This window comes from Convolutriloba macropyga, chromosome 2, assembly GCF_964194025.1.
Source record: "Convolutriloba macropyga chromosome 2, txConMacr16.3, whole genome shotgun sequence".
Lineage (NCBI taxonomy): Eukaryota > Metazoa > Xenacoelomorpha > Acoela > Convolutidae > Convolutriloba > Convolutriloba macropyga.
In genome coordinates this window covers 15,355,247-15,371,963 of record NC_134469.1, presented here as the reverse complement: position 1 = coordinate 15,371,963, position 16,717 = coordinate 15,355,247, and the positions used below count along the sequence as shown (strand labels likewise).

The window sequence follows — 16,717 nt, the reverse complement described above, 5'->3', positions numbered from 1 at the left end:
AGTTGTTTTGAAATTGAGAGAATAAGAGGGAATCTGCTCAGAACCTGCAATTGAAATAGATAGAAAGGATAGATTTCATAGTGCTAGAACACCAGTTTAGTGCGTGCAAATTATTTGCACCCCCAGAAGCACATGCAATATTTTTACAATGATTTTTTTCAAACATGTAAATTAATAATATAACTGAATGGTTAAAGTTTACATGCCTTCAGAATAATCAGGAATATTTATTGAAATAATCAAAATTATACATTAATCTTCTGGTTATTAATTGATGTTACCCATTAAGCTGCTCGTTCCACTATATATAAAAATAAGACACGAATGATCCTAACTGTCTCTATTGGTAAATTTACACGCTGACGTTGCAAAACTCTGTATTGACACCTGCTCTGTAATTGGGGGGAGCATAACGTACTCGGTGTGTGTGTGTGGGGGGGCACACATGGAAAAAATCCGGTGGTTCTTAATCTTAAAAAGTTCGACTCCACTGAGTCGCCCCCACCACCACCACCACCACGCTATGTCACCCTCCTCCATCTGACGATCTGGACCCTAGGCCCACGAATGCACACGAGGCCTAATTTTCAACGAGTTGTTCATTTTTCAGGTTTCATGGATGTCAGTAAGATTGAAGTTGTAATATCAATATTGCACGATTTGCAAGTTAAGATTGACAATCTGATTTCTAGTATTGATCAAGCAATTGCAGAGGGTCTGGGTACAGAAAGAATTTTTGATGCTCGCGTAAGTTGATATAATTGTGGGGGTTTTCAACGCCCATAAATGTTCACGTCAATTTGTTTTATGAACAGCATTCGACCATCTGGTTGATCAGTATCGGATAGTAATTTCAATTGACTAACTATTCAAAGTAAATTAAAAACACTTCTCCCCACACTGGGTGAATATTGGCTGGTTCGGGTTCCTCGCAGTATTTGGTTTTTCCCAAATTTATTAATAAAATGAAAATTAATTAAGGACAAATGAAAATATTGAGAGGCTGAAAGCGGATGTCAAAAGGGAGAAAACCAAAAGCCTCCCTTTTTATTGACAATTATTATCCAACAATTACGCGCCGCCTTAGCGTCTCAGAGCCTCGGATGTAGAGTATGGAGTTCCTATGAAGTGCGAACTTTATTTTTGCTGAAAGTTCGAGCGTATGAAGTCAATTTCTTTCTATTTCAGAGGGAGTTACCTCGGCTTTTTGCCGCACAAATTTCCACGAAACAATCTTTGAGCTGTGATGAAGATTGGAGCAAGAGCAATATATCAGTCAAACAGAAGTTATCACGATACCCAGATTTTAGGCAGTGGCTCAAATCAATTGACATCAGACATGCGCTTTCAATCGTAAGCTTTCGTTGGTTTTTGCTTAGCAATGTGTTGAAATCAGTTTTCCATTTGTGAAATTATGATGTGTGGTTGCATCTTGTTTGTAGCAATGTCTTGCTCTGAAATCTTGTTTTGTGTCGCGTAAATATCATTACTTTCTCCATTCAGCCACAAAAGCGTACAGAGGTTGTGCTTTTTAGTAAAGCGACTCGGTATTACAAAATTGAGTATCAAAAATCTGCTAATGTTGCTCTCACAGTTTCAACGCAGTCACATAATTGATGCTTTATTTTACTTAGAGGCACCTTACATTTTATCTTATCCGTGCATTAAAATTACTGGTGAGATACAATTCAACTCACGTTTCCCTAATTTACAGTTTTATGTTTTATAGTCAGAGAAGGCAAAATTTCACGTGTACATTTTGTGATAATAATTTTTATTAGATACCAATTGGTAAGCAAGTTCTGCATCAATGGAATGCTCGATTGCGGTAATCAAGGAGATTGCTGTTCTTAATGACGAAGATTCCAGAATTGCTCAAGATATAAAACCGCTCTAAAAAAGCTCATGCCCCCTATTTAGCATCAAAACGTAAACCACGATATAGTAATGGTGCAATTATACAAAAAATGTGGTTCGATAATGGGATAATCTTCCAGTAAGTTAGAGAAGTTATGCCCTAGAGCAAATTTCATCAAAAATAACAGAGAAAATGATTAAACGATAATGATTCAAATTGAGAAAACAAGACAATAAGTTTTTCTTGTTACAAAGTTAGTAATTTTTGATTGATAAATTTCTAGCATGCAACATTAGCCCAGCGGATAATTAATAGCAGCCCTCATATTCTCAGTAGGCTATTGTTGCGCTCCTATTTTTTAATACATTCTAAAGTATTTGGATCGATTGGTGTGCCGTCTTTTCTTTTTTAAGATGTTTTCACGCATTTTTCTGATGACTTTTAGCTTTCGAAACGTGATAAACAGGTAAAGCGTGGCGAGCAATAAGTTGCAACAGAGACCTTCCGTTTGCTTTAGTAGTCTTGAAGTGCTTAATTTACTGAAGTTGCTGGGAACGTCAAAATTCAAGGTGAAAGTCACGTTTGAAGTTTTTTCACCACAAAATTGTGCTGTTTTGTTTTCTGTTTTTTTTTCTGAAACAGGATTTCAATTGACGATTGCTTAAGCTCCTAGTAGTATCTGGCATGCTATAAATGCTCTCCATAACGGTCTTCTTGAGGTACATGTTTTGGTAATGCAAACTTAATTATAAAGAGTGTGTAATAATTTTTAAAATTTTTTTTTGAAAATGTTTCTCAGCCAATGAAGTTTTTTTTTGAAAATGTTTTCCCTATTTTTCGAGTTTTTTTTTCAGACTCAGGTAACCTCTTTTAGGGTTTATTAATAGGTTGCTGCATAGCTTCTTTTGTCAATGGAATGGTTTGCAACTTTTTAATTTCAAGAGTTTTAGCGATTTCTTGATACTTGAATTTTTTGGAACTTATTTTCATTTTCCAATTTTATCGATCTGTATGGACAAGTGAATCGTTTTTCTGGAGACAATGAAATGTTTCTGAAGATATTAAGACCAAGACTTTTAGCAACATTGAGAAAAATTATGATTGTTTTAAATTTAAATTTTTTTTGTCATTTTCAGAGTTTATTGATCTTTAAGGGCCAATGAAACTTCTTTTTAGGTCTTGCAGATGATCAGATTCAAAGGAGCAAAAAGATGGTTTTATTTATAATAATATCGCTATTTTTAGAAACTTTCAATAAATTCTGCAGTGTTCAATTTTTGTCATATCACTTTTTCGAGTTTTTCTATCTTTATTAGCCAATTACCCCCTTTTAAAGGCTTGTGGTTTAATTTGTGTATTTAAATGGCTCATGTTTGGCCTTTAGGATATAAGCTTCAAGAGTTTTAGCAATGATTATTGATGTTTACTTTGTTGGATTGTTTTTGTTTACCTAAATTTTTGTGACTGTCTTTTTGGCTGGTTTTGTTCAATTAATCCGATGGTCAGATACAGTAGTTCTAAATTTTTCAGTTGGTTCTTTGGATTGGCTAGTTTAATTCATTGCCTATTCTGCTCCAAGCGGTTTTAAACAGCATTTGCTCAGTAAAGCAGTGTAAAATGAACAGTGTCAGTATCAAAACACGGAATCAAATAGAAGAGGGATGAACCCAAAAGCCCAATTTTAGGCGCCCGCTACTTGAACCTTGTTCTTACAAGTCTTAGTTACCATCTCTAATGCTTATTCGTTTTGATACTAGCCCCTGTATTCTCTTTTTAGGTAACAGGAGTATTTCAAACAACAGAATCAATCAGTTTTTTTCCATTCAATCCCAATCGGGGTTATGGGAATAGATAGAGGTTTTTTCGGCGATCTGCTGGATATGTTTTTAATTTACGTTTCAGATTTTTAAAAAAAATGTACAAAACGCTTTGACTAACTAGGGTTAGAGATAAATTGATGACATTCTGATTTGGCATGATGCATGGACAACCATTCTCCTTTGACTTGATCAATCTTCTTTAATTGCTCTCCAACAATTTTTAAAGCAATTTGAGAAAAAGATAACTAAATCTAAATCATTATTATTCGGGACTCAGTTTTTGAAGCCTGATTTCCCAACATGTCTGAAAATGTTGCAGTTGTTATTGGCACCTTAGTATCAGCTTTGCTTCAGATAGCTAAGCCTTTGAGTGCAGTTTCTTTAGAATTTGAAATACAGTGAGAAAAACCAGGGGTCTATAAGGCTCAAAAATCAAGTTGAAAAGTTTTGGCTTGAGATTGTTGAGCAGCAGTAGCACTGGCTCGTTGGCCCCGGCAATGTCAAAAAGAACATTAAATTTGGAAAGCGGACAAAGGACACTCAAGACGCCACGAACCATAATTCGGAAGGATGACTCACCATTCTCAAACAAAAAACTCATTGGATACTGTTTGTTCCTGCATTTTTAAACGGGCTTTCATTGGATCATTCGACGCAGCACGCCAGCACAGAAAAAGGGGTCTTAAATGGAAAACACGAAGAGAATGAAGCAACTTAAATGAAGAAAGTGGTATTTGAACCGCAATTTCAATCCGTAATGGAAATAGGTTACTATGAGAGAGACAAACTTCGACCCAGAAAACGTGGATCATTTATCCAAAAAAGCGAAACTGAAAAATATGTATCTTTTCTAACAGCGATCACAGAAAAAAGTGAATTACAGGACTTGAAATTGAAGATAACCATTACAGATGAGCGGAAATTCACTTACACTCTTCAGAAGAGACCTATGCAAACTTATCGCTCTCCGGTTAATTCGCGATGCGAAAAATAAATGCTTGCAGATGAAACAGCTGAATGTGGTTGCGAAATAGCTCTTCAGTTTCAACAGAAACATACGTTGGGAAAAGGCTGCATTATCAATGCGGTCTCTGGTAGTGTTTCCACAAAACAATCGGCTGTCTGCTAATGTTGAAGGCTTGAACACTGGATTGGCTTCAGTGGCCGAGGCTATCCGGCGCAGTTGTGTACTCATTGAAAAATGTTGAGGAGCTAAGGAAAGATATCAGGAAATCAGTTTCTCGGGAGAGCTGCTCCCCTTACATAAGAAAGGATCTAACATACAAAATGTTTTCGTCCGCACAACGTGAACGGATCTGCGCTTATTAAGTAAACGATTCAGAAATTCAGTAAACGATTCAGAAAAACGATTCAGACATCAGTTTTTCTTGATTGTATTTACTTATGATGGGTTCATATATACAGTTCTTCGCTAGCTGCCATGTTTCTTCGCAGTTCTTTAGATCGAGCCCGAAGAAGCAACATTGAAAAGAAGCAAGTTTGAATTCTAATCATTGGAACGATAAAAAATACTGGAGGTAGATTTGATCATTGAGTTAAAAAAAGGGTTTGAGGGGGAAGTAGGACTGTTTTTCCCAGCCCCTACCTCAAAAAAAAGTTTTCTGAAAATTAAATCTCCCTCCAAACAGTTCAGAAAAAGTTGAAACAGAGAAAATTTTTAACAGCAGGAGCGATATAAGAAAGGAAATAAATGTCTAGAGGTTAAATTTTAATCATCGTTCTTTTTCGTAAGTGATAAAAGAAAGAAAGAGTAAATTTCGCTATTTAACCAACCCATCAAGTTTCCATTTATAGCTTACCCTATTAAATGTAATATAATTGCACATACACAACAATCATAGTTCAAGAAAGAAAAGAAAAACTTGGAATTATCTGTCATATTAGATCGTTAGTTGGCGTATATGAAATTTATCAATTCGAATTGTTGACTAGATAGGAGGATTTTTGTGGCAATTATTAGTCATAGTTGCTCGGTCGGCATATTCAGTTTCGGACATAATAGCTCCAAGTTGTCTTAATTTATTGTATAATATTGCACCACGAAATCTAACTGATGTCGTAACCAACAAAGCAACTTTGGATAACGAATACTTGTGAGTTTTCGTACATTTTAATCATTACGACAAAAAATGCTATGACCTCTTTTTAATAGCCACAAAGCGATAGCTTAGGCTATTATTGGCCTTCTCTTGGTTTTTTTTTCAATTCAAAGAATTTGAATTGTATTGGGGCGCTGTCTTTTTTTTAAGATCTGTTCACACATTGTCATGATTTTTGAAGTCAAATTGGAGTAGTGATTTTGGTCACGCCGAAACAGGAAGTGGAGCGAAAAAGCGAGTGGTTTTGCGGCGTGAAATTTTTTTCTCTCTAAATTTAAAGTAGAGTGAGAAAACGGTGTTTGAACAAAAATTCGCTTTCTCGCTAGTGGCTTTTTGTTTGCATGCGACGATTTCACTTTAGTATATTTTTTTCAATTTTTTGGATTGAATTTTTTTCTATATGGTTTTTTCCCAATCCTTTCATAGTTCATTCTAGGCCTAGTTATGTTGTTAGAATCAAATTTACATTTGGCGCTAGCGGCATTTTGACATTGATTTTCTGTTTTTCTTTTTTCGTTTTTTTATATGACTTTTTTTTTAGAAATGGTTTTCCCAATTCACTCATAATCCGTTCTAGTTGTAGTTTTTTTTAATGAAATTTCTTTGAATTGTACGTCAGCACTTGTCCTGCTATGTTTTTTTATTTCGTCGTCAAGATTTTTGTTACGACCATATGACGTCACAACCACTTCAAATCTGCTTTTTGTTCATGCAATTTCAACTGAAATGCGTGCGTGACGTCATTTTCCGCTCTTAGTGGAGAGAGTTTTTTTGTTTATTCGCGTGATTAAGATTTTGGTCGCACGTGACCTACTTCATTCGTCATACATGACTTCATCACTCTGAAATTAAGTTTTCTTTAACTCAAAGAGTTAACGTCAAGTGAGTTTTTGTCAATCTAATTGAAGGGAGGGCAGCGATTAGAAGGAACAATAAGTTAAACAAATTCTTAATCAATATATAACATCTCAGCATTCAAAAAAGTTAATTTTTTGGTCTGTTTCTTTTACTATCTTTTTCAAACTGCAGATCTACGAAGCTAAATTAATAAAATTAAATATGTAGCTTTTCATTGGAATTGGTTGTTTTTAAAATCATGGTCTCACAATTTTGTTCTGAGCTCAATTTTTTTTATATTGCCCTCGAAGGAACTTTCTGTCATGTTTGTCTTGTTGAATTTTAAAGTTCTTGTCAGACAATTTGTTCTAGAATATTCTTTGCCTCACTTCAGGGAATTGTCTTTTCACTAAAAGAGCAGTATAATTGTTCCGATCCCTCTTGAGTCTCAAATGGGTTTTTTGTTCAGACAATTTTGGCCGATCGATACATTCATCGTAGACAGTTAAGACTGGTATCATTAGAAAGCTCGTCCAGCGTAGAATATTGAATTAAAAAGATTTTTTGAGTTTCGTTTTTAACAGGGAGTTATCGAGGTTTAAACTTTTGAGAAAATAGAGTGAAAATAGATTTTATTCACATTTTTGGAATTTTTGACTAAAGTTTTGCTAAAAATTGTTAATACTTTTCCAGAAAGTGTTGTTGATTTTATTTTTAAAGACAAAAAACTATTGTCGTCTATTTTTATTTTATTTTGTCAAAAATTCTGTCTATATATTTCAAAATTCAGATTTCATCAAAAATTTCCCGAAATAAGCTTCTTTAGTCCACTTTGATCAAATTTACCGGAAGTACACACACCAAAAACAACAAACGCAATCTTTGTAAGCTACAAAGGGAGCTAGTGTTACTCCTACTTCCATTGAGAGTAGTCTTGAATCAAAATTTTACCGTTTTTTATCTTTATAATTATCAAAAACGCAACATGTATTTTTGAAATTTTAAATTATCGATCCAAAATATTCCAAACATTTGAGTGTTCTGAATGGACGAACAGCAATAGCGGGGCTGGTTTGGGTCCAATCTTGGACTGTAACAATCGAAAAATTTTGCGGATTGTAGTCAGCCGGTATTTTTTAAAAAAAATCGAGCCTTTTTATGTTAACTAAAGAACAGAACAGTTCACATCAAAGCTCAATAATGATTGGTCCAAATGGCTTCCTAAGCAGTTCCAAATTACTGAATCTGTTTACTTTACTCGAAAGATTATGGTCCTGTTGACTTTAAAAATGTTTGCTTTTTAAATAAATAATGGCTGATTGAACTTTGCCACTATTTTTCTCTTAATTTGATCCACTTGTAGCTTAGAGTCACCAAAGAAAGAATGCTTCATCATCCTCTTCTTGTCATGGAATTAAATTAAATTTTACGCGTTAAGTTTTGGTTTTCTGGCTTTGATGCTACTAGATTTCACATTTTTCTTTTTTGGTATTGGCCCCTTTTTCACGTTTCTTTCTCGTTTTGTTACATTATCACTTTTTTGACAGTACACATATTACAATGTTGGCGTTCCGGATAAGGCATAATTAAACATATAAAAAAGTTGGACGGCATAGATTATGGTTTTTACGGCTTCGACACCCCTTTCTCGAAGAGTTAAACTGAAATTTTTACAGTTGTCTTTACTGTCGTTTTTACTTGTCTTTCGAGTCGTATGATATTACCTGGATAATGAAAGGTCTCAGTAGCATTTCAAAAAGAAATAATTGAGCCTTTTTTCTGATTTGAGTACATAGCTGATGGCTTTCATGACTTTCAAAGCAATTGTTTTCAAAAATGAAACTCTTTAACGTTGTTTGACTTCGCAGTTTTGTTCTTCTTTGTCTATTTGTTAACTGGTCTCGATAATTACAGATCACCTATGAAGTTAATGTTTTTGAGGGAAGGTGCAAGTGTACAAAATCCAATGTTTTTGAAGAATCTGCTATGAATTTAGGGGCTTCGACCGGGGTTTTTCGCACAAAAAGTAAACTAATTTTGGATTTTTGTCTATTTTTAACGATTTTTGTCTATTTTTAACGTTCTTTTTTTAGACGTAAAACATTTTCTGGCTAGTTACAGGCGGCAAGCGCTTCCTTTGGACGTTTTGACGAAACTTTTTAATTACTTCATTTTGTAGCTAATCGGCTTTCATGACTTTGAAAAAAAAATTGATTTCGAAAAAAACAAAGTGTTAATTAATTTTGCCCTTTTCCTCTTTTTTTATCTGCTTGTTACCTATTACCATTGATGATGAGGACTATACCACTTTTTGGCGTTCGAGGAAGGCTAATTTGAACATATTTTGGGGGGCCAAATATGGCTTTACGGCTTCGACAGCTTTTTCTCGCAAGTTTTAATTGCTTTTTTGTTTGTTGACTCTATTTGTTGTTCTTTTTGTAATCGCATAAAAAATTGATTAATGACAGATCTCAATGCCCTCATATAGAGGCGTGTGTGATCTTTAATATTTTGAATGTTTTCAATTGCCATCTAATGGTTTTTCCTTACTTTGAAATTCATTGTTTTTAAAAATATAAGCCAATTTTTTTGCTGTTTTTTTTTCTTTTGTCTAATTTTTACCAGTTTTTTATAGAGTAGTTCCATATCTTTTCTAGTGATGCACAAGTTGTTCTGTTTAGTTTCAGTTTTATACGACGCCATTTTGAGTTTGTTAGAAGGTTTTTTAAAAGGACATAAAGTTTTGGATGTAATTAATGTTTGTTATTATTGTTGTTTGATTTTGTTGTTCGTCTTGATTTGCTTTCTTAATAATGACTGATCTCATGAATTTAATGCGGCATTTTTTACTCCACTGAGTTATTAGCGTTGGAGGCGATCTTTTTTCGTACATATTTTTTTGAAAAATACTTGAATTTTTGGGGTTTTCTATCTGTTCCTCGTTTGGTAGACATTTATGCCGAAAATGTGGATGAGCGGGGTCGGAACTTTATGTGCGAACGCACATTACCGAGCCTCCTTAGTTGTTAAAGACTGTAGGCATTGTCTATGTGCGGGCTTATAGAAGATGAAAAAGAACATCATGGTGTAGAAGTCACTTGCTAATTGCGACTGGCCTAACTATTTTTTATCTAGCTACAGCCTAAACAAATCACTCGTTTGCTTCTCCCCGGCAATTTCTCCACTGTTGGTTGGTTTGTTTTTTTGTTGCTGTGAACAAACTAATATGCTGCAGTTATGGCCAAGAAGTTAGTACGATAAAAACAAGAAGTTAGTAAACTCTTCTCCCGGAATGTTCCTGTCTTGATTTAATTTAAATTTTGCTGCTTTAACAAGAACCAAATAATTGTATTCAAGAGGCATAAGCAATTAGTTCTCCAAAACACGCGATTGCCGATCCAATTATTTAAATAATTTTTAATCTTAGAGGCAAAATCTACATGAACAATTTCGAAAGCAGTAATAAGAATTGCTTTGAGATAAGTGAAAACTGTCTTTTTTGGTTAAAGTACAAAATTATGAGACATTTTATCGGCTGAGAGGTTTGTTTGTTTTGCTTTCAGCAAAAGAGGTCAATTTGAAAAATGGACGGTTAAAAAGTTTGTCAGTCGAATGCTCTGATAAATTTTTATAAAAATTTAATTACGCTTAATATGGCACCAAAAGCTTAAATTTGACTGCTCTAAGGCAACGTTAAATAATCATAAATCTAAGGGTTTTATGGAAAATTTTTTGCGACATATGGTTTAAAAAATTTAGAATTAGTGATCGATCGATTTAAGCTAACGGTTAATTTTGAGGTATTCAACCTCGCTCCTCATTGGAAGGAGGATTTCGAAAGATACTTCATCATACAATGTGCGCAATTCGCAAAAGATGATTAAATTGTCTAAAATTAGAACCAAAATGGCCGAAATTGGCTCTGTAACATGACAAGTCTGTAAATCTTCATAAATTTTCACGAAAAATCAAAATGAACCCCATATGGACCAAATTGCCAACATTTTTGAAAATTTTAAACCTCAATATCTCGACAAAGGCGAAATGCAAAAAACATCCAAGTATAACATTCTACGCTCAGTCTAATTGATACGCTAATTAACGGCAATCGTTGTCCACAGTGAAAAATTCGAGTAAATTTACTAGAGCAAATGTACTTTATGCGACCTAATGATAGTTCTTTCTAAAGTGTGTTAGGATCAAATCGATCACCTGAACAAACGGACTGCAGCAGCTGAGAAAGCTAGCAAACATTTGTTCGAAAAGCTTTCGAGACAGCTGCTGACTTTTCAAATCTGTTGGAAAAACTGCTTTTCATGAAAGTTATCCTTCGAAATAAGGTGGGCCCGTTAGAGCTCACTTAGTATTATTGAGGCTGGCATTTGGAAACGCGAGTACAGCCTTTAACTTGAGGGTTTTCGCATTAAGGACTTAATTTTTCTACCTGCTGATCAAAACCAGTGCAATTTGATCAGAATGAATTCAAAATCAGTTATACTGTTGTCAAAGCAAACGTTGTGAGAAAATAGCATCATTTGAGTATTAGTTGGGCGGTTAAGTCACTAAATATAGTGAAACAATGTCTATAATTTTGGAAGTAGTCTAGATTGCAGGCTTATATTTCTGACGTATTGTTTGTTTCATGCTATTTCTTAGACATTAATAGGTCTCGATGTGAGCTCGTGTCTTTGTTTCAGAGCTTAGAAAGCAATTTTGAGAGCCTAGAAAGCGTGTGTGAGACGTCAGCTGAGGAGATCAGTCTAATTGCTGCCAAATGTGGTGCTTCTGAAGCCGAAATCGACACTTTCTTTGCAGGGATTGCACTTTTAAAAGCTGCATTAGATGGTAAGTTCAAACAAGGCATCATTGAGAAAATTGTATTCAACTTCGGAAGGTTTATTATCCAATTTAATTATTTCAGAGTCGAAAAAGTTTTCACATGAGAAGTTACAAAGTAGCTCTAGCGACGATGGCTCGTCAAGCAAATGTAAGTGTATCAATGCTATGTTAAAAGTTTTTGTAATTTCAAAAAAATTCGCTCTTGAGAATCGGTTCTTGAGCGTACAGCAGTCAGTCAGCTGTAGATATTTTATAATTATCTGGTCATACACTTTTGTTTTTGGTAAATAAAACGACAAACGTTGTTTTAACACTTAGAGGGAGTAACTCTATAAAGCAACAAAAATTGCTCAATTTTTAGTTTCCGCTGATGGTTGTTTTGGATATTTTGCGTTTATTAAATTTAATAAGTTTACTGCAGTTGTTAATTGTTCAGCTGAATTTGTTTAGCGAGTCAAGCGATTGGTGCTAGCCATGCGATGATGATGCGGACATTATCACTAGAAGGGGCCACAGATTGCACTCCGCAGCAGCCTACGCCTCGCACTCCCACCAAACAGATCTCTCACCGGCTGCAACATCACCACAAACGCCCTAGTGCCCTAGAGAGGTAGGAGCTCACTTTCAGTTTATCCACGGGTTGGGGGAGGGTTGAAAACTACATATTATTCAATCCCATACTTTAATCTTTATTGCCGATTAGCGCGAATTATGACATTGCTATCTCAAATTCTGTGTATTAGGCTTGAAAAATATCGTTCCCAAAAAGTTACAATGCAAGTCAACGGTCTCAAACGCAAGATATGCTAATATTTGAAATTGCGTACAAATAATTCTGAGCAGTCTCTTCTTTAGCTTCATATCCGTTTATCAGAATGTTTTGATTTTAAAGTAGGAAATTAGTACAATTAAATATTGTTGATATTGAACTCACTCGAAGAAATTGTGTTATTTTGGAAGGCGCACGTGTATTGTACTATATGGGATAGCTTTATAGTGAAGTCGAGTGAAACCGTCTTTTTTCGCAGCTATGGGTTAGAATTATTTGAAGCTTAAATGATATACAATGGAAGTTTTGGCTCGCTTGGAATGTAGTGAAGTTCTTTGGTGAAAATCAAAAAAGTTAAAACTCAAAAACCCAGAGGTGGACGTTTTGCTTTGTTTTGCCAAATTTTGTGATTGTTTATCGTTGGTAGCCACTTAATTGGTTACAATATGAAACGACACCTCATATGACCAGCTGCTCTACTGAAGTTTAATCTTGCAAGTATTTTTTTAAACAGAGACTATGAAAATGAAAACTATCAGGAACCTCTGCTAGTAACGTTTCTTGTTCCAGAGGTGGTGAGGTATCTGATGATGGATACTGCACTGAAAAGTCACCGGGGCCATTTGCTCTCCCTGGTTTTCGTAAGTATTTTACCTTCTCCATCAGCTATATTTTGCGTCAAATAATGCGTCGGCTCAGTTATCTATCATATTGCTTAATTGTCCTTGGTGATAATTTTAAACAACTGTCTGTGCATCTATGTCTACCCGAAAACCAGGCATTACGGTGTTGTATAGAGTTTTCTAATCATTTTTTGGAAACATGCAAAAATTTTACCTAGACAAATTATGGTTTCGATATTAATTTATTAGATGTTTTTTGGTATTGGATAAAACGTGATGTAACTAACCGTGTTTTGTGCAGCGATGGGCAGAATGTCACACACAATAGCTCACAAGTTTGTGGTGAAGAAGTTCACCAGTTTCCCTAACATCGGCATCTGCGGAGTCTGCAATAAGTTCCTCATCCATGGCTACAGGTGTATGCACTGTCGGTTAGTACACACCACTTATAATAGATTAGGTCATTAGATTCTGATCTGATATTTGGTCTTTGGAGTAAACCATTAAAGCCTCAAAAATAAAAACGAAACGCTGGTTTCTTGCTAAAATCGGAATTATGTTCATGCAGGGAGGACATCAACTCATTTTCTTAAGTAAAATTTTGTCGCCGCTAGATTAACAAAATAATGCACGGAGTCTTTTTGAAACCCCCATTTTTCAATAAGTTATTCAGAAAAACTCTAAAGGACTTGACAGCCCCCGCTATTCTTGAATAATTGAAACGGTTTCCCCCAAAAAATTGAGCTTGGATCCAAATCTTATTTTAAGCAGTGAACAGTTGAGTTTTGTGTGTTAAGGTTTAAGTGTCATAAGAAGTGCCAGTACAATGCACCAGCGACATGTGGATTACATGAGAAGATGGAGGCAAGTCTGAGAGACATTCGACACTGTGAATTCTCAACACAGAATACATCCAACTCATTGCCACGCAAACAAGGTAATTTCCATGGAATCCATTCCACCGCCAGCGGTAACGTACCGTCTATGACTCCTTTTTTAAATTATGTACAATCATGCTACTTGCTATGTTGAAATACCACTAATGTGGTAGTCTATAAACAGTCATTTGTTTCGGGAGAAACAGAATAGATCAAGAATTCTGTTTTTGAGAGACAGATTACTTAAACCATTTTTTGAGCTGAATGTTTGCGTTTGACTAGGCGCGGTACTCATGTGAGGACCAGTAATTGCTCTACTATCTCTTCTATCCTTGCATCTGTTTTTTTTTGAAAAAAATAACTTAAATGGAAGGAAATGCACAATACGACTCAGGGTTATAGAGGCAAAATTCATATACAACTTCGCGATTATCGTATTAGTTGTTCAAAGAACATTTAAGCCACCAGATATCCAGCGTTACTAGAATTGATATGTGTGGTCGTAATAAGGTTCTCATCAGTGGCTTACACTGGCTTAGATCGATACGATTTCTTCATTCGAATATTAATTACACCAAGATGTATTGTGTTTAGAGCACCTGATGAGGCCAAAACCCGGAGAGTACAGTCAGACGTGGCATTATCACCCATCATCGTAAGTATATCATTATAAGATCGCACGTAACATTGCCACCCCTTGTATAACAGTTTTGAATTACAATTTGAGGCTTGCAAAATCCCTGCTATAGCCACGAAAAGATAGGGAGGATATTTTTGGTCTCATCGTGGTATTGTTATTGAGGCTGGAAGAGGAGTTTTGGTTCTCTACACGTTTATTAAACCCGAAGTATTCAGGGTGCTCTGTATTCAGGCTGCGTTTCGACCTCAAAGCAAAATTGAGAAAAATTGCTGTTTGAACTAATTTTTGCGAGCGAGAGGTTTTTTTTGTTTTATATGAATCACTGTTTTGTGTTAATGAATGACATTGATTTTTTTGGCATAGATTTTAGCCGTTTTTTGCGTCCATTTGACTCTTTTGTTTCACTTGTAGATCGTTTTTTGTATGTAATACTTTGTATGATAGTCTGATGTAATATGTAATCCTCTACAGTTGATATGACAGTTTTTTGAGAGCGTTCAATGGGCAAACTCGACTCACGTTTAACTTTTCAAATTACTTGGATTTTTCAGTGATTTCCTTTTTTCTTAATTGCTCTCAAATGAGAAGTAATTAGTCTGAGACTTCTCAAATATTTTTCACGCAATTGTTGATTTTTGAGTGATTTAATTTGCTGTCACTTCGAAATAAGTTTTTCGTTCAAACAAAACCGGTTGTTAGAGACAATGACGAGGCCCTGATAGCCGTGTGGTCAATACCTAAGGGGTTTGAGCCGTAACTTCGGCTGAAGTTTTCGCACCCGTAAAGAACAGTTAATCTAGCCCCTGAATTAAATTGGCCAGCCTGTCATTCGAGAGCAATTTTTCCGGCGTTAGTCGGATTATGTATTTCAAAGCATTTTTAAAATAATCATAGCATTTCATTGTTTAATTGCACTCGAATGAAAGGCAATTATCATAAACGTGCGTCTTTTTATGCATTTTTTGCCTGAGTTTTTGTGTTTCTAGAATAACTTTTGGCTTCTGAAATAACTTTTTGACGCACTTCTTGATTTTTGAGTAATTTCAATCGCTCTCACTCCTAAAATAAAGTTCTTCGTTCAAACAAGACTGACTGTTAGAGAGAAGATTACAATGCCCTGACGGCCGAGTGGTTAATACCTCAATCCAGATGAGCAAATTGGACTCAGGATTTTGGGGTTCGAACCCTATCTTCGGCTGAAGTTTACGCACCCATAAAGAACAATTTATCTAGCTTCTGAATTAATTTGCTCCGCCTGTCTTTCGAGAGCAATTTTTCCAACGTTAGACGGTTTATGTTTTTATTTGAAAGCACTTTTGACTAATCATAACATTTCATTGTTAAATTGCTCTCGAGTGAGTAGCAATATTTGTAAACGTGCGTCTTTTTATGCATTTTTTGTCTGACAGTTTTTTTTCTAGAATAATTTTTGACTTCTGATGTGACTTTTTGACGCTTTTTGTGATTTTTAAAATTTTTAAGTAATTTCAATCGCTCTTACTCCTAAATAATGTTCTTCGTTCAAACAAGACTGACTGTTAGAGAGACGATTACAAGGCCCTGATGGACGAGTGGTTACTACCTCAATCCACGCGAGCGAATTGGACTCAGGATGTCGGTGTTCAAACCCCATCTTTGATGTTTTTGCACCCATAAAGAAAATTTTTTAATTGCTCTTGAACGAAGTTCATAGCAATTATTGAAAACGTGTCTGTCTGTTTTATGCAAATTTTTCGCTTGACAGTTTTTCTTCTAGAACATCCTTTGACTTCTTAAATGAATTTTTCACGCTTTTGTTCATCATTTTTGAGTGATCTCTAGTGCTCCGAAGTTGCTGATATAAAATAGGTTGCAACATAGCAAAGTCAAGTGACTCGTAGCGCAGTGTTTGGTGCGGATAACCATGGATCGAGAGGCCAGTGAATCGAATCCCGGTGGTAGCGAAGTTTTTTGCACCCATAAAGAAAAATTGATCTAGACTAAAGATCATGAATTAAAGTGCCTCGCCTGTCGTTCAAGAGCATTTCTTCCGTCATTTGTCGGTTTATGTTTTAAGCCCCTGGATTAATTTGCCCCACCTGTCTTTCGACAGCATTTGTTCCGCGTTAGTCGGTTTTTGTTTGTATATGAAAGCACTTTTCACTAATCATAGTATTTCATTGTTTTTAATTGATCTCGAATGAGAAGCAATTATTGTAAACGTGTTTTTTATGCACATTTTTTTTGCTTGACCGTTTTTGCGCTTTTTTGAGAATAATCTTTGACTTCTCAAGTGATTTTTTTTCACACACTTATTGATTTTTGTGTGATTTGATTTGCTCTCACTCCGAAAT

The 16,717-nt window shown here is 35.3% G+C and overlaps 1 protein-coding gene across 2 annotated transcripts in view; it reads left to right on the top strand.

Moving 5' to 3' along the window:
• Positions 1-614: 614 nt before the first annotated feature.
• The window catches only part of LOC142357096 (uncharacterized), a 99,318-nt gene continuing 83,215 nt past the window's right edge, over positions 615-16,717 (top strand). For both annotated transcript variants that reach the window (XM_075408805.1, XM_075408800.1), the window contains exons 1-9: positions 615-747; positions 1,189-1,353; positions 11,333-11,480; positions 11,557-11,622; positions 11,925-12,084; positions 12,814-12,884; positions 13,168-13,297; positions 13,664-13,803; positions 14,339-14,399. In XM_075408805.1, coding sequence (XP_075264920.1) covers positions 616-747; positions 1,189-1,353; positions 11,333-11,480; positions 11,557-11,622; positions 11,925-12,084; positions 12,814-12,884; positions 13,168-13,297; positions 13,664-13,803; positions 14,339-14,399 — 1,073 coding nt within the window. In that variant the 5' untranslated portion in view covers position 615. The remainder of the gene's footprint in view (positions 748-1,188; positions 1,354-11,332; positions 11,481-11,556; positions 11,623-11,924; positions 12,085-12,813; positions 12,885-13,167; positions 13,298-13,663; positions 13,804-14,338; positions 14,400-16,717) is intronic.